Source organism: Lagopus muta, chromosome 2, assembly GCF_023343835.1.
Source record: "Lagopus muta isolate bLagMut1 chromosome 2, bLagMut1 primary, whole genome shotgun sequence".
Lineage (NCBI taxonomy): Eukaryota > Metazoa > Chordata > Aves > Galliformes > Phasianidae > Lagopus > Lagopus muta.
Window position 1 is genome coordinate 87,578,697 of NC_064434.1, and position 24,290 is coordinate 87,602,986.

General features: G+C 35.3%; 1 protein-coding gene across 4 annotated transcripts in view; it reads left to right on the top strand.

Annotated features, from left to right (window-relative positions):
- Positions 1–24,290, top strand: part of SYT14 (synaptotagmin 14) — a 105,612-nt gene that overhangs the window by 65,835 nt on the left and 15,487 nt on the right. For all 4 annotated transcript variants that reach the window (XM_048938403.1, XM_048938404.1, XM_048938400.1 and 1 more), the window contains 2 exons: positions 13,362–13,630; positions 15,676–16,125. In XM_048938403.1, coding sequence (XP_048794360.1) covers positions 13,362–13,630; positions 15,676–16,125 — 719 coding nt within the window. The remainder of the gene's footprint in view (positions 1–13,361; positions 13,631–15,675; positions 16,126–24,290) is intronic.

The window sequence follows — 24,290 nt, forward strand, 5'->3', positions numbered from 1 at the left end:
GATGTTTAGTTAGACTTAGAGTTGGATTCACAGCGGAAGTGTTATGGGGATGTTTTTCATCACCAAAATAAAGTAACATAACCTGAGAAAGTACAAAGTAAAACTGAAAAATTTAAAGAAATGCATCTTATCTAATCCAGACAAACAAGGTTACAGACCTACATTGACACTGTTTGGAAAATGATGAAGTTTAATATGCCTTTGGTATACATTTGTTTGTGGAAAAGTTAGCAGAATAATACAGTTCACTCATAATGTTTATAGAAGCGAGAATAAGAGGCTGTGTTTTATGTTTCAGTGTCTCTGGCTTCGATATTAAGCTTCAAAATCTGTAAATTTTAAAGCAAGGCTGAGCTTGTGGATATAAAAGAGTCAGTTAAGTTTTTGCAGAGTGTTTTGTTATATTGCTTAAAGAAGTTCAGACAACTGAGGGAAAGGGGCAAGAGGAGCATTTTGCTTATCCATCCTCTTGCTTGCAAGTACTCAATTACTTTTTTGGCACCCATTTGTCCGTAACTGTTGTATTTTTGTAAATGTAATGGAGTCAGAGTTGATAGATTGTTCTTAAGGAGTCTATACTGAGTTCATGTGACCGTATTTTTTTCCTTCTGGTTATTTGCCTTCATTTCTCATATCTTCATTCAAGTCATGGCGATGTCAGCAGTGTAGTTTTGAATCCTGTGAATTTTGCTGCCTGGAGACGGTCTTTTGGTTTGAGGAACAGGTCAGAATGTGGGAACATAATGGGGGAATAAGTTTACTAACTGCTGCCTTATTCACTGATTATTATTAGAAATTATTCCCAGCTTATTGGAATACAATTTCCATTTGAAAATGCCTATAATAAATTGGTATGGAGAGGTGAAACAATTTCTATTGTTTCTATTATTTTCTTAAATTCATGCATAATCTCAGAGTTGCATACGATATTTCTGCAACTCTTTTATGAAATACGTGCAGAAATTGGTTACATTTTATGTTTTCAGTGTTCCAAGCAAACGTGGAATTAATCTGTGTATTCCTATTTTCACTTTAATGTTGCCCCGGAATTGATCTCAGTAGATTGTTTTGTGTCTGCATCTTTTCATTGTGGTTTCCTTGATAAAAAAGAGCCTGCCACTTTATTTTATTACAAGCATTGTGTATGGTGTACCTCAATTTTTCGAGAGGAAGGAGGGAAGGAGCACTTCCAAGTGGTTTGATGTTCATGCCATATAGATGGCTCCGATTCCTACTGTGCCAGTTTTCTGGTGTTTGATAAGGCACACAAAGCAGTTATGGGAGAAAGCATATCACTTGTATCCATGGTAACTCGAAAGATACTTTTGAACTCAAAAGGATAGAATAAGCCAGAGTAATAGGTCTCATCATAAGGGCAAAATACAAAAAAGGTTCATGCATGTGCTTTTAATTAGTTGCCAAAAATAGCTAGAATCAGAGATGATGCAATGAAACAGTAATTCTTAGTGCTAGAAATGAGCAACGTTTAAAGTCTGAAGGTGTGCTCAACTGAAAGGCTTTTATCTTACCATCTTATGGGTACTCAATCCATGAATACTAATAGATTTTCTATCGTTTCCTAATCATGCTTAGGACATGAGAATGCACGTTGATAAAAGCTCATTCAAGTCTCATATGCCTTCAAGTTTTAAAAGTTCCATGGTGATATTAATTCTTGTGGCAGAGATGAAGCTTTTTATGAATAGCGCATGCAATGCACTCTGTAATGTTTTACAAGTGTACCACTGGAAAAAATAAATGTAATGAGTGCTTCTTTATATGAATAATAAAGCAAAAAGATTGAAAATGCAGTTTAGTTTGAGATCAAAGGTACAATATTTTCCAGAATAGCTCTCTTTAATTAATTTTAAAATGGGAAGGTAAGCAATAGAAGGAAAGTGTGAAAATGTAATCTAAAACTTGAATAGATGCACTAGAATTGAATCCTGAAGAACCAAAATAGAACGAAGTACATGGTATAGGACATCTGAATAACCTTTTTAATAGAAATATTTTAATACGATGAATATTCTTAAAGTTTTCTATCTGAACAGCAGCGTTTGTAAGGAATCCATCTTGCATTGCAGTGCAATTCCTCACATTATTTCCTCTGTTGCTATAGAAACTAATTCTAGTGCAGCTGTGATCGCTTATCAAAATTCTAATGTTTCAATACCCATCTCTTATTTTTAGTTATTTAAATAGCCTTATCTTGCTTTGAATCAATCTGCACATTTCATCACTGTGGAATTGTTGACTGGTCAAAGTGTTAATGCAAAGAGATAGCAAATGCTGTTTTTCTCCCTTTCTGCCATCTAAGTTATCATACTTATTGTTGAAGTTTGAATAACAGGCAAATTAAGGCTTTTTCACTTGATAAATAATAAAGGTCAATATTTGCAGTCTAACATTGTCATTTTGATATGGATATTACTTCCTACGCGTAGTCTTAATTATATTTAGTATTTCGTGAACCTTACATTTTTCTAGTTATTAATACATGGTCTTAGGGTGTATCTACATGTGTACTTGTGTTTACAGGTATGCATTTAACAGAAAAATTATGCACAGACATAGTTTGTGAGGTTTGTTTGTTTGTTTTTTGTTGTTGTTAGTGGCTTTTACCTAAAACCTGTATGTTTATGTAATCAAGGTAAAAATGTCAGTGTTGCAGACTTGTCTACAACTAGTCACCTGCAAGGTGTACTGCAGTGGAACTTCACCAATTAACAAAGTATTCTAAATTTCTTTTGCATCTTGTTTTGTTTTTTGTATTTTTATTTTATTAAACAATGAAAGGTTATACTGGTGAGATATTAGTATATAATAAATCAGAATGCAGCTGTGTAATTAATTTAACATATGTACAGAGACAAAGCTAAAAGTAGATATATTCACCTGTAAATTCTTAAACTACTGCATTACAGAAGAGACTTTATACATTTGAGGTAATTCTATGCCATATAACCAAGGGTGGGAACCATTCTTGATCCCCATATGTTGTAGAACATATATTGTGCAATATATTGTACAATGAATAATGGGTTAAAAAAGACTCAGGAGTCATCTGGTCTGATCTCCTGATTGAAGAAGAGCAGCTAATTTCAGGCCCTAGCTAGCAGAGCTTTTAAAACATTCAAAGAAGAAGGTAATGCAGACTCTGAGCAACTTCTGAGTAACCTCTTCCAATCTATAGCCACTCTAATTCCTAAGGTTTTTTTCCTCTCATATTTAATGAGAATTTCCTGTGTTGCAAAGTGTACGTCATCATCAGTTACATACTACTTTTATGTATCGCTTAAAAATGTAATCTTATTAAGTCTTAGTGCTGAGATTAAAAAAATAATAATAATAAAAAAAAAATTGACAAAAAATCCCACAGAAATAGCATTCTTGGTGTGAACTGTGTTAAATACCACCCTGCTGTGTATATTTTCTGTTGTAGTGATCTAAAGACCGTGATGACAACAAAAACAGGTAGGATGATAATAGTTCTCAAGACATATGTTGTAATACTTGCTAATCCCGTGGCAGATTCTGAAATGCTCCAGCAGTACTTTTCAAAGTAATCACAGACTTTATAATGAGTGTTCACTAATTTCACGTAGAGAGAAATAAATCATTTTCAATTTTGAAATTATCATACAAACATTTTGCAGCTGTAGATGTCAGACTTTGATTGCTAATTAACTCCTGCTTACTACCTTTAAGTCTCTTGTTCAACAAGCAAAATTAAACAGTAATTTCAGGTTGTGTATATTTTTTTTTACTAATGCAAGAAAGGTTCACGTGAAACATTTTTTTTTGTTGTTGGATATGCATGTTTTTATTCTGTGACAGTGCCTAATATGTTTAACATTTTTAAGTACAGAACCATTTTCACATCACAATTTTCCAGTTAGTGTTTTGTGCAGAATGATATGCTGCCCTACAATCTGTTGGTTAGCATGATTGTTTCTTTGGGTGAATGACAGGGCAGAGTAATTCATCTCCTACTGTTTGATGAGGGCTGAAGCATCATCACATAGACCTTATGTGTGCTGCAGTACGCAGCTTAGCTGCTGTTCACTGACCCTTGTAAGCAGACATCTTGTGACTTGTAGCTATGACTGAATGAAAATATCTTCACCCACAAGTCACACGTTCATTAAGTGTTCTCAAAATTCAGAAAATTACCTGTTTTGTGAATTATATTGTGACTATAGAAGCATAGCAACAACTTAATCATACTTGACTCATTAGCCTACTAAAGCAACTCATCTGTAACAGTAGGAGTTCTGGAAGCACTGCAGAGAAATGCAAGAAATTTAGTTTTGTGTGATCATGCTTGTGTGTGCCCTGAGAAACTTGTTTGAGGCTTTGCTGGACTGAGTGGAGTAGATTCACAGGCTCCCTGTTGCTTAACCCGTGCCTTTTCTGTGCATCTTCCTACTGGATGCATGAAAGAAAGATTTCTTGGTTTGAAAGCTTATCAATTTTCTGTGATTTTACTATGTCTATTTCTCCTTTTTATGGCACATGGCTTCTGACTGCTTTTCATTCGGTAAAGTTATGGGATCTGTTTCAAAATGAATTTCTGAATTTTTTTAGAATTGTTTTTGTGGTAATACTCTAATTACTGTAGGAAATACAGTTCATTTTACTAAAGGAAGTCACTGAGCCGGTGTGTCAAGGAAAGAAGAGGAAAAAAAAGTACCTGAACTGACAAGAGAAACTGAGCTCCTTTGGAGTCTCAAAGTCTGAATAAACGATTACCGTCGTCTCACCCTCATTAGGAGAAATAACTGATGATAATTCTATAATATAAATATAAAATAAAAGTCTATTCTTACAAGCATGTTTCTAATCCTAAAATATAACTAGCCATATTCTCTAGGTTGCATAGATTTTCACCTAGAAATATGGATATTCCTACCCATTGTGTTTTCAGATTTCTCTTTTATCTCTTTACTCAGTTGACATGCATTTTTTTCTCAGATCTGAACCAATTTTTTACATGTCATGTGTTGTTTTATTTTCCTTTTCCTTCACCTTTCTTTCTCTGTCATTTTTTGTTCTGTTATTTTACATGTTAGTAATTTTCCTTCCTGCTTGCATCTTTTTTTTTTTTTTCCACTGTTTGCTCTTTTTCTCATTTTTTGTGCCGTGGCGGTGAACTTCTCTCCCTTTATTTCTCCTCATCCCTTTGCTGATTTACTAACAAGCTGTTACGTTTGAGTCATTGTGCTTACTTTTTCTTTTTGCCTTTTTTTTCCTCTTCCCTTTTTTCCCACGCTGATTTTATTTTTCTTTATTTTTTTCTTTCTCTTTCAGTGCAAAGCTGATGGTAGTGGAAAATTCTGTGGGTTTATATCTCTAGCTAGTGGTTTAGAGGTTTATGTGATTCTGGCATTAAACAATTTGTGTTCTTAGATTAATAATAATTTAGAAGGCTTGAAGTAAAAATGAATTAAAACTAGAAGAAACATCGTGGGTGCTAGACTTCAAGGATTTGGTTTTAATTCTACACTTCCATGAAAGGTTTCTGTGTGGCTATGAGCACTTCAGAGTTATATTCACAGCAATCTTTATTGCCTCTCATTTAAATCTGCCCTTCAGTTCTCTATCTGTAAAGTGCTAAACACATTAAATTCTACTATTTCACCATAATATTTGTGTATATTTTGTTATGAGATAACTAAATCAGCATAATGTAAGTATCCAAGATTGCTGGGCAGAAGATTTAGCACATACTCTCCCGAAGTAGTCAGTGCAAAATCATTGTAGCATTGCTCTTTGTTAGTGTCCCATGCCAGCATTACTTCTCTTATTTGTTGAGTATTATTTGGTCTCAAAATCGCTATGAAAGTAACATGAAGGAATTAAAGCTATTTTTGTGTTCTTATACTTGAAGCAGTTCTTCCTTGAAAATATCTTTCCTGGTTCATTTTAACCAATCAGGGTAGCAATACATACTACTAAAGAGAGAGCTGAAACACATGGCAACTCTGCAGAATTTTTGGAAAAGAATTACAGAATGGGGTTACTGAGGTGTGTTTGTTTGTTTGTTTGTTTGTTTGTTTTTTGTAGGGGAAGTTATTTTAATCTGCAGAAAGAGTTTGTGCTTAGGGTAGTAGTTATGTCTTATTTAAACTGTTTAAAAGTAGGAAAAAATGGAGGAATTCTGATGATTTTGTGACACATTTAAGTGCACTGTATACTTCTACATGGATCTATTACTATCAAATTAGAAATTACCATGAACTTAGAGGTCTTTTCTGGTAAAGTTCAGAAACTTTTGTACTTCTTGTTAAATCAAAAATAGATGTACCTGATAAAATAAATCATAAGTGTTAATATGTTCAAGAACACTATACATGACTCATTAATCCTGCCTTCTAAACATACCTTTTCCTTTATTTGAGACTAGAACATTACTAGAACAGTAGCTGTGTATTATGGTAGTTTACTAGTATTTGGTTTCCAGATCTCAGTTTCACCTTTTCCATCCTTTGTTCTGCAGCACAGCTCGTGTATTGCATGAGTAGTATTAGTACTATTAAACTAGACTGGAACTTGAACTGGAATTTGAAGTGGAAAATGTATTCAACTGAAGTAGAGCAATGACAGGAAAAGATTTTCTACAGTCCCTGTCCAGCTACTACAGTACACAGATTCGTCAGAAATGGAAGTTCTCATTAAGAATCATTTACAGTATGTAGATTCTTCAGAGCTTTTTAGCTGTTAAACTCAAAATTCTCTCTTTAGCATTTGAAAATGCTGGAAAGCTGAAGTTCGGTAAGGTTTCAGAGAGATGATGAAAGCCATTTCCTTGTCACCACGTCTAGAATATCTATTCTGAAGATTTCAAAGCTGCTTGTCAGTCATCTTTGGCAAAAGTGACTTATGGTGTATTTTAAAGGAAAAAAAAGAGAGGAAGTATTATGAATTTTATTTCATTTTTTTGAGAGTGGTAATCTTGCTAATTTGGAAAAAATTAACAGTAAACAGAGGTGTAGAAGAATATCTGGTTTTTTTTAGGAAGTTAGCCAACATAGCAATTAGAAGTGTAAAAAGTTGGCTACTTATTTAAAAAAAAAAAAAAAACAAAAACAAACAAACAAACAAAAAAAAAACACAAAAAAACCCAAAGTGAAACCAGAATCTAAATTAAATGAAGTTTTTCTGGCTAGGATGTTGAAGTACTGTGGTTATTACAAATACTTTGCCTAAGGAAATACAATCGTGGAAGAGATGGCAGGCAATTTTATGATTTTATTTCTTTAAGATCAGTGCTTCAAAAAGGCTTTACAGAGTTGGATATAGCCTCAGAAAAGCTGGATTTTTGCAACCACTTTTAAAATGGTGAAAAAATAATCTTTGGGAAAGATCAGCTTTATTTATATTGTATTATATTTTATTATGTGTATTATATACATCAGTACGCGAGTAACACGTTGAACAAATAGTTGACAGTCTTTGGGGTGTATTTTGGATAGCTGTTCAGAAAAAAAATGAATTAAACTATTTTCTATTCAAATTACTAAAAATACTTTAAAAGAAATCAGAGAATGATAGTAAAATTGTAAGAAAATGAATTCAAGCAATGCTACTATATAATTTTCATTCAAAGACAACCAAAATATTTGGGAAGGAAACAAAAGGATTTCTTTGACAGTTAGTTCACTATAATGTTTTAATAATGGATTTGTAGTTAAATGTTCTAATTTAGGCTAATTTTAGAAAGAGCCTGGAGTTCTTCAGCAGTGTCTCAGTTTTCTGTGATTTTTATTATAGAAGAAATATTTCTTCTTGTCTAGTGGACTGTCTCACAAATCAGTAGTGTAGTAATTGCAGGTGAGAGTAAATTCTTTTTGTCAGCAAACAAAACCAAGCTGTAGTTCTGCAGTCTCATAATATGAACAGACAAATTACAAAAAAAAAAAATTTCTATGCAGGTATCAGTAGTTTCAACTCATTTTAGACCTTTTTTGAAGACAAAACTTGAAAGCAGTTTGAAGAACTGTATATCTATAAACACTGTTTTAAGTGTTAAGTTTAAATCTGGGGTCAACCTCACAGGGTATGTAAATTTTATAAATATTAGGAAATAAAAGAAAACTTTAAAACAGGACAAAACAATGTAATTACCTGTCTTGTTTTTGAATGAATTGCTTGAGTAAGGCAGTAGTTCTTCTGTGAATGAATAGAAGTCAGAAATGTGTCAAATAGAAGAAGAATGCTGATAAGACTTTGTTCATTGCCCTTAATCACTCCATACCTATTCTGTATTCCCTTTATTTCATTAAGCAAGACTGATGCCATAACTTTCAGAATAGAAATATAGATTTATTTTATTTTATTTTATTGTAAAATACATGTTTTTTTCCTCATAAAGTTGCATGTAAGCTTCATTTTAAAGAGAAGAGAGCCCCTAGGTTTCATTCAATATTTAATTTGGATTTTATACTGCTCTTAACATGGAGTAATTCAGTCAACGTAATATTTTGGATGGTAAAAAAGTTCAAACATGAAAATTCCATTTGGACTGTCTGTGCTGCATGTCAGAAATCTCTAAGGGTATTTAATCATTCAGAATAAGAAAGGTTTCTTTAATTTTTAACCAAGTATTTCATTTTATGTTTTATTTAAATTGTCTTAACATTTACATAGAACCCCTTGAAGGCTTGAAAAGTTGAAATTTCTTAGACAAAAAAAAATGTTTTTGAAATGTATGTGGAGATGTAGGAAGAAAATGTAGTGTTTGAATATGAAGATACTCAAGCTAATTTCAAAACGTGGCTTGCAAAATGATTAATTTATATCACAATTATTTGTTTAAAAGGAACTAGAAACCAGATTCCCCAATAATTTTTTTGATAATGCTGCCTGCCAAAATAGCATGAATATTTATAAGAGTGATATATACGAGAAACTCAAAGTTGCAACGGGGAAGTTAATTATTGCTTATGAGACAAGGGAATTATAACCATAGGGATAATTTCTCTTCCTTATGATGAGATAGAAATTCTTGGAATTATTCAGGAAACATGGGCTAAAGAAAGTTTACTTTCTGCTGCTGCTAATGACAGCTTTTAGGAAAATTAATGAAGATAGCAAAGTCTAAACATTTCAACGTGTTTAACATCACCAGCTTCATGGTAAAACGTTGTACAGCCTAGTCTGGTCCACAAGGAAATGACTTGGCAACATTGGGTAAGTGTGGGATGCAGCCCTCAGCGAGTAAAGTGGTGTGCACTATCTTTGGGAGAGGAAAGGGATGATCCTTCTGGATGTCCTGGAACCCAGACAAACCAGCAACTCTGACTACCGGAGATGCTGATTAAGCTGAAGTCTTAAACTTCCAGTCAGGATGGGGAACGTAACAGCCTTTCTCTCTCATCATGTTAATGCTGGTTTGAAGGCTGTGGAGCACTTTACCAGTTTTGGCTGAACAGTGTTGTCCAGATTTGGCACCTTCTTACTTCCATCTGTTTGGGCCAATGAAAGATGAGCTGCATGGGCAACATTTTCCTAGCAGTGACACTATCATAACAGCTGTAAAACACTGGATCACTACCATGTTTGCAGCTCTGTACAAGTGCAGCATAGAGGCTCTTGTTCATCACTGGCAAAAAATGCATAGCTACTGGCAATTGAAAAATACTGATTTGTAGCTATTGTATTTTCCTTGGGGGGGAAAAAAAATGGGAGGCATTACTTTTGGAGCAACCAATGTATATAGGGTGACAAAACATTTCTGAGATCTTTATCCTGTAAGTTTCTTTTCATCTTTACTCTTCCAGCATGTCATGGCTGGGAGGAACCTCTGGCTAAACTTGACAGGATTTCACTGTGTTTATTCCTTTATTGCAAGTTTAGGATATATGTTTGCTGGCTGTTTTTTTTTTTGTTGTTGTTGTTTGTTTGTTTTGTTACTGAATTGTTCAAACTGATACTCTAATTTAATATGCTTACGCTCTCTGAATTGGCACAATTTATTTTCTACCTGCTGTGGAGGCGGAAAGTGTCTTGTTAGTCTTGTGTAGAAAAGATGCTCCATTTGATTTTAGTTTTTCACTATAACCATTTGCTGAAGAATAACTCTTCAGCAGCATTCAGTGGTCTTTGGAAAGCATTCTTTGTGTGTACAATTTAGGGCAAATATAACAATGTAAATAAAAATACCATGTATATTTAAAAACAATGATTCTGTAAGTAAATATACAAACATTTCAGAACATACTTCCTTTTCAGCTCCAAATGTCTTTCTCCAGTGCAATCAGGGATAGATCAGCAAGCATTTGCTCTGCTTTCTTATTTTAAACTTTGGTATGCGAAACATTGTTGAATGATTGATTATTACAGTGGCTAATTCTATGCAGTTTTAAAGGAAAAGCCCAGTATCAGACATTCAGTTTTGTTGTATTCTCTTCTGTCTATAATATCTTTATCTTTGATATCATCAATAATTACGTAATCATGTAATTGAGAAATTTCAGAGAGCCATAACACCATATCATAATTTTAGTGAAATATTTACTGCTGGGAGGAGGAAATTAACTAAGTAAGACTGAAAAGGTCATTTAAAAACTAACTTTAGAGAAGCCTTTTCTGCAAAAACAGGTCATGCTTGTTGAGACAGAGGTGTCCTTAGATTTTTAAAGCTGGTACTGGCTTTTATTTATTTATTTTCTAGAACTTGTATATTATTTCTGTTTAGTAAATAAGCTTTTAAAAATATGTAGATAAAACCTGCCCCTGTGTTTCTTCTTTACGGAGATTTTAAAATCACAGCTGCATAATATTTCTGCTTTTTCTCACTTCTTCCCTGCCTACCTTTTCTGTCATGCAGCCTGTGCAGTTTTCCCATAGGGGCATATAATAGAGTTCATCAAAGTGGAAAAAATGAAGTGAGTTATGCAGCCATTTGTTTACTCATGTACGACAGTAGTGGTGTTGATAGTTATCCAGAAATACTTTCATTTCTTTCGGCTGCTGAAAAGCTGGGAGTTGAAATGTCTTTTCAGATGAGACTCCAAGTAAAAAAGGATTAAATGGTGTCATGCTATTTACTGTCTTTTTAAGGCTGTTTGTTGCCTTGTACGAACTATGAGCAGGAATTCTTTTGCTCTGAATTTGATTAAATATTTAAGTAAGTAATGAAAAGTCCTGTTTTCATGGTATAGAAAGTCAAAGGATATTTATTGTTTTGTTATGATTAAAATATCAATTTATATTCTAAAATGGTGTTTATCTAGTTTTACAGGCACAAGCAATTTAATCTCCCCCCAAAAGTGCTGCCCTTCATGTTTTGCAATTAGTTTTTCCCCATTACTTCCCTGTGTGATTTCAAGATTCTGATTGTCCTACTTGAGAACGTCTTTTTATGTGTAAGGCTGTATGTGTATCTACTGAAATGATGACTGCAGTTCGAGTGTAGGATTCCCTGCCTGCTCATTTTTCGTTTCCTGCTCCGTGGGGCTTGAGTTTCAGGAGCACAGAGCTAACAGTAGAGAACCTTCTGCATGAAATGCTGTAACAGTGTAACTGTAGCTTGGGGTTGCTCTGATAGGGCTGACTCTGATGGGTTCATCGAGGGGAGAGAATTCCTGACAGCGTGATCATCTGGTGGGAGCACTTTGCATTGTTTTTGTTACCAGCTTGTCTTATCTAAAGTTCAGAAAAGCTCACTAGGAGCCCAGTGGAATAGGGAAGAACTCTGCATTTCCCAAGAGAGCTGGTCTTTGAGGCCAGAGAAAAATCTGTGCAGTAGATATGCTCCATAATGAGCTGTGCTGTCACAGCTTTGGAGATCTGCAGTGTGTTGTGGCTTCCTTATAGCCAGCGGGTCTGGGTTTGCTTCCCTTGAACAATGTGAACCAATGTGCTTGATGGTTTGGGCATCCATCAAGCCCCAGAAGTGTTTCTGCATGCTCAGATAGATATGGTCCAGTCTTCCAATGGAAAAGATACAAAAAAGGGAGCTTTTCACTTTTTATTGCCTGAGAGCACCACATTATTGTACTTTCAACGTTGTTTCATGTAAGGCTAACTCTCTAACTGTTTTGCATAGTTTGTCCAGGTGATACATTGAATTGCTGGTAGTTACGCTGAAATGATTAAAGGGTTGTATACTTTATCAGAATTTAGAACACGGACAGGACAATTCTGTATGCAGAATAAAATTAATGATGAAACTAAAACATGCCACCTTTGTCATGTGGGAAAGAAAAGCATTTTCTGTCTTAGTTAGAATCTGAAATCAAGACTTATGTCATTCTAAAGTTCAAACTTCTGTTAGCTTCCTTTCTGGTAGATTTTCCTATATATGAAAGTGGTATGTCTGACAACAGAAAATATTATTGCTTTGAAGTTTCTTTGCATAAGTTATTTCTACATGTGTGTGGTATTGAAATCTTCATTAAAACTTCCAGAGCTGACATAAGCAAAATGTGATACATGTTTTAACCTATCCTTGGTATTAATTTCATTTCATATACTGCACGTCTCACTGTCTTCCCATCGCTGTGTAATGTTGTGTAGTAAAATCTAAGACCAAAAATTGAAAATTATTTGGTATTAGCTTTCTGTATCCATAGCTGTGCATCCTGGGTTGATTTTCTGAGGACACGTTCCCCACAGTTCCATCTGTCCAGCTAGTGTAAGTGTAAAACAAAGATGCTGAGCATCAAGCATTCACCCCAAGCACTAGGTTGCTCATGGTGCTATTTTCAGTGGCTGCACTACTTCTACCTTCTTAACACTGGGTATTCTACAGTGTAGCCATTCTTAACAAGTGGTAAAGAATCTGTCTCCAAGTCGCTGCTTCTTTTGTTAAATTCAAAGTGAGCAGAGTTCAGTGGTGTGAAAGGGCTCATTGTCAGCCTTTACTAGTAACTTATTTGTCATCAAAATTTAATTTACTATCTCCCTGGCTGAGCAACTGCATGGGAGGTAATCAGAAGTTAGATATCATGGCTTTAGGAAGTGTGTTTTGTTTCCTTAATTGGTTTATATCCCACCTGTGCAGAATGTGACTCAGGAAACCGAAAGGTTTTTGCAAGGTAAGCATTAAGGAATTCATACTCAACATTTTTGTCATATCATATTTGTGCTATATTTATTTTTATATGATTTTCACAGTTCATTTTTACTATATATTTAGTAATTTGCTTTTTCCTACATTCTTCATCTGAGAGATCATTTCTTTCGTTTTCAGTGAATGTTTTTCAGTAGTACTTTTATCTGGTTTCTCATGTAAAAAAAAAAAAGGACTGTTTTAAATACTCTTTCCAGATATTTGGAATTAGCATTTTCCACAGAACTATTTCAAGAGAAAATAATCAGCAAGTAAGTAAAGAATTTTCTCTTATTCTCAGCTAACTGCATTCAGAGAATGAGAAGAACGCCTCCACTAGATGAACTGCAGCCACCTCCGTATCAGGATGATAGTGGTTCTCCTCATCTATCATGTACACCTTCTGAAGTTGGAGACGGTAAATGTGAATTTTCCCAGTGTAGCAACAGTCCAAGATGTTCATATAAGTGTCCAAGTGAGGGAAGCACAGGACATGAAATAGAAAGCTTCCATAACAAAGGATATGAAGAGGATGTGCCAAGCGATAGTACAGCTGTCCTTAGTCCAGAGGTAAGCGAAAATGGTCTGAAGTGTCATATAGTACAACCTTTCTGTAGCTTTTTTTCCTAAAAAACAGTGTGCAGAAATTTCAGCACTTGTGTTACAGCTTATCCTTTAAAAAAAAAAAATAAATAAAAAAAATTGTTTGTCAGAAAATATAATATAGTTATTGTTATGATGTCTCAACTTTCAACTGAGTTCCCAAAGAATGCAGATTATTTTGGAACCAGACAGAAACTTTGTCATTTTAAGGATTGAAATAAAAATTCTTTTTCTTTCACTTATTTTTTCTAACCTAAATTAAATCTAATCTTATACATTAAAGCAAAAGCCAGAGAAACAAAAAGAAAAAAGGGATTAACACTTTCCATGCTGAAGCAACTGATTATGTAAAATATCTCAAATGGTGAGGGGAAAAAAATTACAAAGGTTTTTTAAAAAATAGTTGATGATACAATGAAGATTTACACCACTTAATTTCCCCCTCTTCCATTCTAAGCTATAGTGATATTTATTAATCATTGCTACAAAGAAATAATCTATCATTGACATGTCCTTGATGAGTTTTGAACAACCAGTTACTGCGCTGGTATGTAATGGGTAAGTGTGTTAACTGCTGTAGTGTGCAGAAAAGGCTTTTTTTTGGTATAAATCCCCCTTTTGATTTTTTCCCAAGTTTTGAAATGCGTGCCAGGGAGCAATGCTGTTGTGTCAACAGCTGTTTCTGTCTTAGGAAACGTTTTGGTAAGCTGATGTTGCATTCTGAGGTGCTGGTGTAACATATGGAAGGCTCACCTTCTGTATGGAAGCAAGGTCCTCTAGCAGATAGCTGCCTACACGTGTCTGGTGGTCAGCTAGGGAAACAATCTGTGAATTTCATTGCTGAAAAAGACGTAGTGTGTACATATGATCCTCAAACTATAATAAATTACAGCAAATCTCTTTTTTCTTCCCATCATGTGTCATGCCAGTCAGTAGTGTAAGTGTATGTAATAGGAGAATACCATCAACATTTTTTACGGACACTCAGCAACTCCTATAGTGAGGTTTTCAGAGGAGTGAGTTATGAGAATAGCTAAGTAGCATCCAGCTTAAAATAAGAATGTAACATTTTTAGATCAAAAAGGCCATAAAAGATCTGGAGGTTGGTGGCCCTGCCTGTGGCAGGAGGGTTGAGTCTTGAGGATCCTTGTGGTCCCTTCCAACCCAAGCCGTTCTGTGACTATATGTCGTAACTATTTATAAAACCAAGCATAACTTTGAGAATATGGAAATACACAGTAGATATGTTTATTTTACATATTTGGGGTAACTTCTTATATACGTAGGATGTTGATCTCTTGTACCTATTGTTTCAGTATTGTCATCAGACTGGCTGTCTTAAAAACATAGCGGATCAGTCTTATTCCAAATTTAAAGTGTCAAGAAACAGTTTTAAAAATTAATTTTACAGTGTAGTTTTAGGACTGATGCCGTTTATGCAAAGTCCAGAAACTCCGTTCAGAACAGACACATCATATGCAGTGTTAGTAAAATTTCATTAATCAAGTCGTGATAATTTTTTGGCACATCTATGGAACATTTTTGTAGCTGCAAGTGCAAATAAGTATTAAAATTCCTATATTCTTTGCTGGCATTACACCATGCACCCAGTCACCAGCCAGGTCTTAAAGTACCACAAAATGTTAACATAAAATGTGTGTATACTTGCACGAAAGTAAGGTAATTATATCTTGTAACATATGTGTATGCATTTTAGCATGTGGGGCAGAGAAGAAGAGATCGTAAGTATTGCCTAATTTAATCCAAGCTCTGCCTGATTGGCTCATGGCTTTTGGCAGTATTGGCCAGGTAAAGTCTTTTGATTTTATTTTTTTCTTGGATGCTAGTCAGCATCTCTTCAGGCTTTTAGTGTTTAATTACCTTGTTTATGAAATAAACAAAAAGATCACAGTCACTTCGTATAGCTTAGAGAAAACCACGTATTTCCATGCTAGATTTAGTAATAGAATACAACAAATAAATAAATAAAAGCTTTTTTTTTTCTTTTTCAGGATATGTCAGCTCGAGGATCGTCTTCACAGCTTCCTAAACCTTTTGATCCTGAGCCAGTAGCTAAATATGGCACGTTGGATGTGACTTTTGACTATGACTCACAGGAACAGAAGCTTTTGGTGACAGTGACAGCTGTCACAGACATTCCCACATACAGCAGGACAGGTGGAAGCTCGTGGCAAGTACACCTAGTTCTTCTCCCCATAAAGAAACAGAGAGCGAAAACCAGCATCCAGCGGGGACCGTGCCCTGTCTTCACAGAGACATTCAAATTTAATCACGTTGAGTCTGAGATGATTGGGAATTACGCAGTTCGCTTTAGACTCTACAGTGTACGTCGCATGAAAAAGGAGAGGATTGTGGGAGAAAAGATTTTTCACTTAACAAAATTGAATCTTCAAGGGAAGATGTCAGTGCCAGTGATATTGGAACCTTCTTACAGTCTGTCTGTGAGTATCAAATGAAGCAGAATAAGAATGTGGTGATATACATTGTCCTGAATTTTGTAACAATGGTATGTATATTTATAGCCATCACATTCACTGGATTTTTTTTCAACATTCATCATACTGGCAGGAAGATAATTTCCTTAAAGCTTCTGTAAGTACATTTACTTTCCACCTGCAAAAGCTGCCTGCATTTTTCTTTTTAATTACTTAGAATTTTCTAGTCTATAAATAGGCATGTGTATGTATGTATGAACACATATTTCTTTACTAGGAGAGTGGTTAGGCCCTGGAACGGGCTGCCCAGGGAGGTTGTGGATGCCCCGTCCTTGGACGTGTTTAAGGCCAGGTTGGACGGGGTCCTGGGCAACCTGATCTGAATGTGGATGTTTGGTGGCCCTGCTAGGCAGGGGGGTTGGAACTACATGATCCTTGGGGTCCCTTCCAACCCGGGTGATTCTGTGATTCTGTGATTACGTATATATACATGCAGAAGTATCATCTTTACCCTGTGACCCACAGACCTTCCAAAAAAAAAAAAGCCTACCTACCTGATGAACAATTTTCCCCCTCAAAAAAATTTAACTATACTATTCTTAATAAAGCAAAGAGTGTAATTAAGGGCAAATTTAAACACCGTCAAAACCAAGAGTTTGGGCTGTATGTGCTATGTCCAAGCGTTTAGTGGTGAGGGTGGCTGCCAATGGTACCGTAGATTCCAGATAAATCTTCTTTCTTCCCAAGGGAACTTCAGATTGCATCTCCTATTTTTCAGGAGATAAGATTTAAAGATTCATTTTAACAGTTTTTCCATCTCTATGGGCAGTATATCCCTTTTGATTTCTTGCAAATTTTAAAATAAGCTTTTGTCTAGAATGAGGTGTTTGTAATGTTCTGGTCAGGGCTTCATAGACAAAGAATACATGAGTGTTGGTTGCCTAAGAGATTTCTGTGTTTTAAATAGACTTTGGGGAAAAAGAGATGATTTAGCAAGGGCATCTTTATTAACATGGTTGCCTGTTTGTTTTTTTTAACTAAAAGAGAAGGAGAAAGAAAGGAAAGCAAAAGGTATTTTCCCAGTTATGAACAAATGGAGTTCATTCTGCACTTTCCAAAAAAAGTTGAAGAAATTGGCATTTCTGTCCAAAACGAGTATTGCAAAAGACATTCAAAATAGAATGCTCTTTTATTTAGTGGCTAAAAGTAAGCTAATTAAAATCAACAACTGAGACCAAAACTCGCATCTGATAGAGTATCAACTAGCAGTAAAACAGCATTTCTCTGATTTGCTAAGAGGTATGAATCATTCTGTTTCAAGGATGAAGTGTTTCACTTACCTAGTGTGAACTTTGCTAATGCTGAGTTTGCCAGTTCTGTAGCTAGGGAAATTAATGCCCCATGAAACACATGCACTGAATACTCTAAATTTATTTCCTACGTTTGCTTTGTATGTGTTCCCAATAGGGCCTTTTTTTTTTTTTCTTACCAAACTCGGAAAGAAAGAGGGTAATGCTTTTAATTGATATATCCCTCAAGTGCATAGACAGGTTTTGGTGGGTATATCCATTTTCTACATAGGTTGTTCTTTATCACTTTCTTGAGCTTTTGTGGCATTGGGAGTGTAAACAAATTCCAGGAGGCATCACAGACAATGAGACTGGTTTTTATTTTCTGTGATGGTAAGGGTTTCTCTATCTTCTCTAATCTTTCCATTCTGGGGGAATGAACACAAATAAGGAATATTGGTAGGAATTGAAATATTCTTCCAGAATTGGTTACTGTAGTGGTGTTTAGGCAAATTTCTCTTAGGCCATTGCTTGAAAGAAACCTTCATAGTCTTGATAGCTTGAATAGGGATCACAGCTTTTTTTTTTTTTTTTAAACTATGCAAATCAGTTTCTAAAACTTTATAAATTAGTTCCTATGTTCCCTATTATTGCTTTATTATTTGTCTGTTATTATTTGTAAGCTATGTAATGTTCATATCATGAACAGATCTACTGTTTTATTTTGCAACAGTCTAAAAATTTGTTTGTTTGTTTTTTAATGTTTTACTGGAAGCAGGGGACCATCCTCAGTCATTGTGTTCAAGCTGTTGTTATTACCAACAGTCAGGTCAGCTTGATCACAGATTTGTGAATTTTCATCAGTAAACATCTGGGTGTTTCATTTCCAACCTGAATTTCTTCATGACTAACTTATAATAATTTATTCTTATCCAGCATTGTCATTCAACTTAATTAGTTCTCAGGTGTTTACCTCTGGGTGCAGCTATACACTGTTGGCATTCTTTCTCAACTGTGCTTTTACTAGAATGGAGCAATGATCTTTGTGCCCTTCTAATTGTAAGCCAGGCAGCAATTACTTAATAGGAGAAGGTAAGTGTTGTTTCACCTGGGAGACGTTCAGGAATGTTTGTAATTATTAAATCCGTGATGAGGAACATTGTAAGTTCTGAATTTAAATTTATTTTGCTCAGTGGAAGAGTGTTGTTTTGTATTGAGAAATGTTTGTATTTGATAGCTTTTTATGAAATTAGAAATGGGCAAATGTCAGTTACCCTGTTTTTTTTCCACTGCTTCTCATTATACAGATTTTATATTAAACTGAGATTTCCTAATCCATTGAAACATCTGACTACTTGCTAACTACTACTACATGCTAACTATTTCTGCAGGAATGTATTTTATTTCTCTGTCTGTGCCTCATAATATATTAATGTATTTTTATTAGCTAATTGTCTGCCTTATGATTGTACAAGAAGTTCATATCCTGTGAAGTTTAGTACTTGTTTCAGTTTTACCCTAACACTATTTACAGGAGAATCTGAGTAAGGTGAAGCAGTCAGTTTAGTGCATTTCAAAAATAGTGGTATGTTCACGTGAGCTGGGTGTGCTGCTTTCTCTGCTTATTGCTAAAATGCGGACAAGTACATGACATGGTGAATGTATATTTGTATGCTCCTTAAATAGATTTCAAAGCTCCACAAGACTTCAAATTTACAAATATATTTACAAATCTTCTTACCCAAGATTTCAGCCTGTTCATCACCTTCTAACATTGCATATAACGTCTTGTATTAGCAGCTTTTGCATAGTCATTCACTGAGTTGTTCTTGTACCATGAAAAGGTATGTTTCCATTTAATAGTTCCTCTTGAAAAACTCCTTTCTTCCTCTACGTTGTTTCCATTGCATTTATTCTATTCCTTTTCTGCTTCTATAGATCTAACTCTTCCATCATGTTCCCCAAGACCACTTTAGTATATGTTTGCTACAGTTCTCCCACGTAACCAGGGAATTCCTCTTCACACACTATTTTCAGCTCTCATCACACACTGACTGAAATATCTCAGGCTTTCTTCCACATTCAGTATACAGGCAAGAAGCAACAGAACCAAAATGAGCTAGACAGAGTGTATATGTTGCTGTTACCTGAAACTCCATGACCCTTTTGGATTTAATAGAAATTGTCCATCAAAGGTAACATATCAGTGTTACCGTTACTTTGCCTGAGTATAGTTTGCTTAGGAAGACCTGATGCTTTCAGAGAAATTCTACATTTAACACAATGTAGTCAAATTTTTGTTCATTTGTATTGGAGTTCTGAATCCTTTGCAATACGGTTTGTTTTTCTTCAAGAAGTCCCTGTGGAATTATTCTCAGTTGCACTTTGTTCTTCTTACTCAAGGAAATTTTCTTGAGAGTGAAGCACAGCCTTTACTGTGATGTGATAAAAAAATCTTAATTGCATTTTACTGAGGAAAATCCATTTGGAAATGATCAAAAAACCAAATGTAGTCCTTGTCATCATCTCACAGGTTTCTTTTCTGATGCAGAATGAAAACTAACGATGGTGTGTTTTATTTTTTTTTATTTATTTTGGAAGTACAGTTTAGAAGATAAAAATGCTAAGCAAATCTAGTAATCTTTTATCTTGCATTGTCAATAACAATATGTGGAGAATTAAATTGAACTTTCTTTCCAAAGAAAATTTTAATATACTGAACTCCTAAATGTGACCCTTACGTCGAGGAATGAATGGTATGAGCAATCATTTGTGCATTAAGGATTATTTTTGTTTATCTTCTCTATAAATAACCAGATTGTCTGAGAAATATTTTAATTACATTTTTGAACAATATAAATATTTCTTCATGCAACATATAGAAATACTTTCAGCGTTGAGAATGCTGGTTAATCGTTTAATATGCTTGTTTGTGTTAACCATCTCATGTACGCTTCCTTATGTGTTGTGCTTAAGGAATTTTTTCTACGTTGCTCTTTGTGTGGTGCATCTTTACTATTCTTTCTAATGGATGTTTATCATTTCATAAACTGATGAAAAAGAACTTTCAGAAGGCCATATTTTTCTTGGGAATTCTTGGCCACCGTAGAGTCAAACTGACAGGTTTTGTGTAAATCCAGTATTTTCGTCCTTTGCTGCTATATGCTTACAGTATGATCTATTCAGGTTTTAAGTTGGAAGGCTAAATATTAAAGTTTGTGTGCAATAGTTGTATTTTACTAAACTGTAGCTACCATTTTGATACTTTAAATCACTTAGTGAAAAGATAATTAAGACTCATCTAGGAAAGAGATTATTTTTTAATGGTATTTTATTTATATTTGTATATGTTCCCTTTCAATATTTAAAGGAAGCTTATAAACAAGATGGAAACTAGCTTCTTATATGGCCTGATAGTATTAGGACAAGGGGGTTCGTTTTGAAACCAAAAGAAGAGAGATTTAGATTAGGTATTAGGAGAAAATTTTTCACTTAGAGTGCAGTGAAGCAGTGACGCGGCTGCCCAGAGAAGATGTGGGTGCTCCATCCCTGGAAGTATTCAAGACCAGGTTGGATGGGGCCTTGCATAGCCTGAGCTCTGGGGGGAGAAGCCCTGACCATGGCATGGGGTTGGGATCTCTAAGGTCCCTTCCAACCCTAACCATTCTTTGATAATGATTCTATTATTCAATTAGAATTCTACAAAAAAGGATTGGTTCCAATGTCATGGTGCATAAATGCTTCCATTTAGCTTGTAAACATTATGTCCATTGAAGGAAGACTTAATTAAGCATCAAACACATTGTTATGAGGGGAATAGTTGTCAGAGTTCATTTGAATAAGTGGTGTAAAACATGGAAGATCAAAACTTCTTCTTTTACGCAATAAGATAAGTCTGCACTTTTTTGTAGGATATTATAAGATGATTGGAAAGTGGTGCTCATGTCGATGCAGCTGGAGGAGAACTTGACAATATTTGGCAAATGAAGAAGTCTCCCCAGTGTGGGGTTGGTTATGCAGCATTTCAAAGCAGTGTGCTAAGTAAGGACTCTCCAATCAGCAGCTGTTATCTTGTCAGTGCCGTTATTGCCTCAACTGTTTGTGCCCATTGTGTGGTGTACTCACAGCACTGCTCCTGTCACCTGAGTCTCCTTCTGCTTGAGTCTTCTGGATCTGGTGAGAAACCCAAAAATTAAATAGAATCTGGTCAGTTCATACAGGCCTACCACTACAGGAGTTCAGTGGTCATGTTTAAAAATGAATTCGCTTTCCAAATCCATGCTGTTTGCATTTCCTGATTGTTTTGTTAGTACGTCTAACCATTCATGGCAATTTGTGGCATGTCATTAGTCTATTCATCCAAGAAGCTCTTGACTAGACATTGAGACTATGAAGCCATTTGAATACTCTACAGAATAAGGTACATTTCCATGACTCTGAATGTAGGATATTTGGGGAATTCTTTGAATTTCAACTATATGTCCAAGTTCTCGACTAGTCACATTTCCAGAACAAAGAGTGTTCCTCATGTCTGTGTCTTAACATATGTGCACTGTATAAAATAACAGTTTAAAAATTTTATCCTTTGCCTTTAGTCTGTGAGTTGGTAGAGAAAACTTATTTGCTTAGGTGGATTCGCAGTCTACTTGCTTAGGTGGATTCACACAGTCTTTGATGTTTGCTTCAGCAAATAATCAAAACTATGTTTCAGACAGAGTATTTCTATTTTTAATGTTGTGATAATACTTCTCAGTTTGTAAAATGTCCCAGGCTGTGAATGACCATTCTGTATTAAAGTAAACCATTTGAACAATACTCAGTTACCTCACATAGCCAATCTGTTGGTGACAAATGTATTACTTGAAACTATAGGTTAGTTTTGGTCACTGTTTTATTTATCTACGTAAGGAGAGAATACTCCTAGAATAAATCGATACATGAAGCTACAAAGAGTGTGAATTTGATCAAGTGTCTGTGAAATTCTGAGACTCTCATTCTCTGTGCCATAAGCGTGATTTTTCAACCCTGATCATAGTTTAAGAGAGTAAGCAAAATAAAATTGAAAAGCATATTATAAATTTCCTAGACGTAGTTTTGTAGGAGTTATAAGAAAATACTATCAGGGTTATCACTAACACGAAATTTCATCTGTTGGAGACTACAAGCTGCTCCTTAAATCTTCCTTAGTTATTTCAGTGGAGGTAAACTCTTTAACTTTGAAGCCCAAAAGAACTTTGTTTCCTTTTATCATACAGAGCTTCCCAACTATTTTATTCTCTCATTCTTTGTATTTTCTTGCTTGTCTCTATTCATATGTACAAAAATGTGTTCTTTTAATACTGTCTTTCAAGGGAAAAGGGGAAAACACAGAAGCCGTTACTGTTTGCAGCCTTGAGCACCTTTCAGCAAAAGCATGTGTGCTGTTTTCTTCCACTGAATTTCCATTAGGGGAAACACTGATCAGAGTCTGCACAAACATATCTTTACCTACCCTGCAAATTCATAAGTGAAATACTTGTGAAACTTCTAAAGTTAGTTTTTGGTTTATTTGCTAAATGATTCTTTTCCAGAGTGTTGCAGTGTAACATAAGTGTTCTGAGTTAGCATTCTTCATTTTGGGCTTAATCTCCAGATAACTGCTTTGAGGAATATACTGGGGCTGCCTGTATTTGGTGTCGGATAAAGATTTCTGTTCATAGGGTGTCTTTTGCAAGGGATCTTTTTTTGTCCTCATGTTAGCTTCTTGTCAGGTGTAGCCCTCAGTGCCTGACCTTGAGTTGCATCTTTCATGATACAGTTTGTCTTTCTTTTGTGCTCAGTCTGCTGTCAGCTGGTCCCTGGAGAACCTAGCTTGTCTTCAGTTCTCACCCTTCTTTGTAGTTGCTATGATAGCTCTAAGAACTGAAGCAGATCCCTTCCAACTGCAGGCGCCCAGTGATCCTCATATCCTGAGATTAAACATGACCTGAATAAATCAAAAGGGTGCCTCTAGCAGTCATAATTAGAGCTGGGTGAGCTACTAAAAGCAAATAATTTAATTGACAAATGCATCATAAACATGTGTTTTATGTTATAGATTTGGTCGTTATGAAAAGCAGTTGCATGACAGATTGCATGTGCAATCAAATACTAATCCATAGATTGACTATTCATAAGTTATACTTACTGTTTGATCACTGAATCTTTTTCTCAATTTGGAAGAGTGTAATCAAGAGGAAAGAGAAGGGAGAAATCAAACTATTAGCCACTACTCTCTCCTTAGTGAACATATTCTATGGAATACCTTAAAAGACGAACATGCCTAGGAGGCTTTCTAAGCCAGGTGGCAGAGCTGGGTAATGAGCCTAGGTGCTCTGAAAATGGTTTTGGAGCTGTAAATGTAGCTCTGTCTGCACAGAGTGTGGCCATCTAAGAGCTCTGTGGTCTCCGGAGCTGTCTGACAATAACATCTCTGTTGTCACATGTTTGACAGGGAGTAAAGAGAGGAGATGGAGTGGGTCTGGGCGGGAGTTGTTAGCATACCTTCATCAGGAGTGCATGTATAATGTCTGCATTTTGTGTCAGGTATTCTGAACTAAGCTGCTAACACAAGCTAACGGCTTTTAGTACTTCAGTGTTTCTTTATGTCTCATGTCTCAATTAAGAAAACAGAATTGAATTTCTTTCCTTCTCTTATGGCTGTATAAACAGCTAACAGACTTTTGCAATGCAAAACAGGACGTTTTTGTAAATGCCGTAAATCCCATTGTACGTTTATTTTGAATTCTTTCCGCTGCTCAGGCGTGCTGTGCAAATTTCAGGCCCGTTAAGTCTGTGGAGCAACTAGGTGCGTTTTCACAATATGGCAAGGAAACCAAAGCTGTAATTTAAAATGCAAACAAT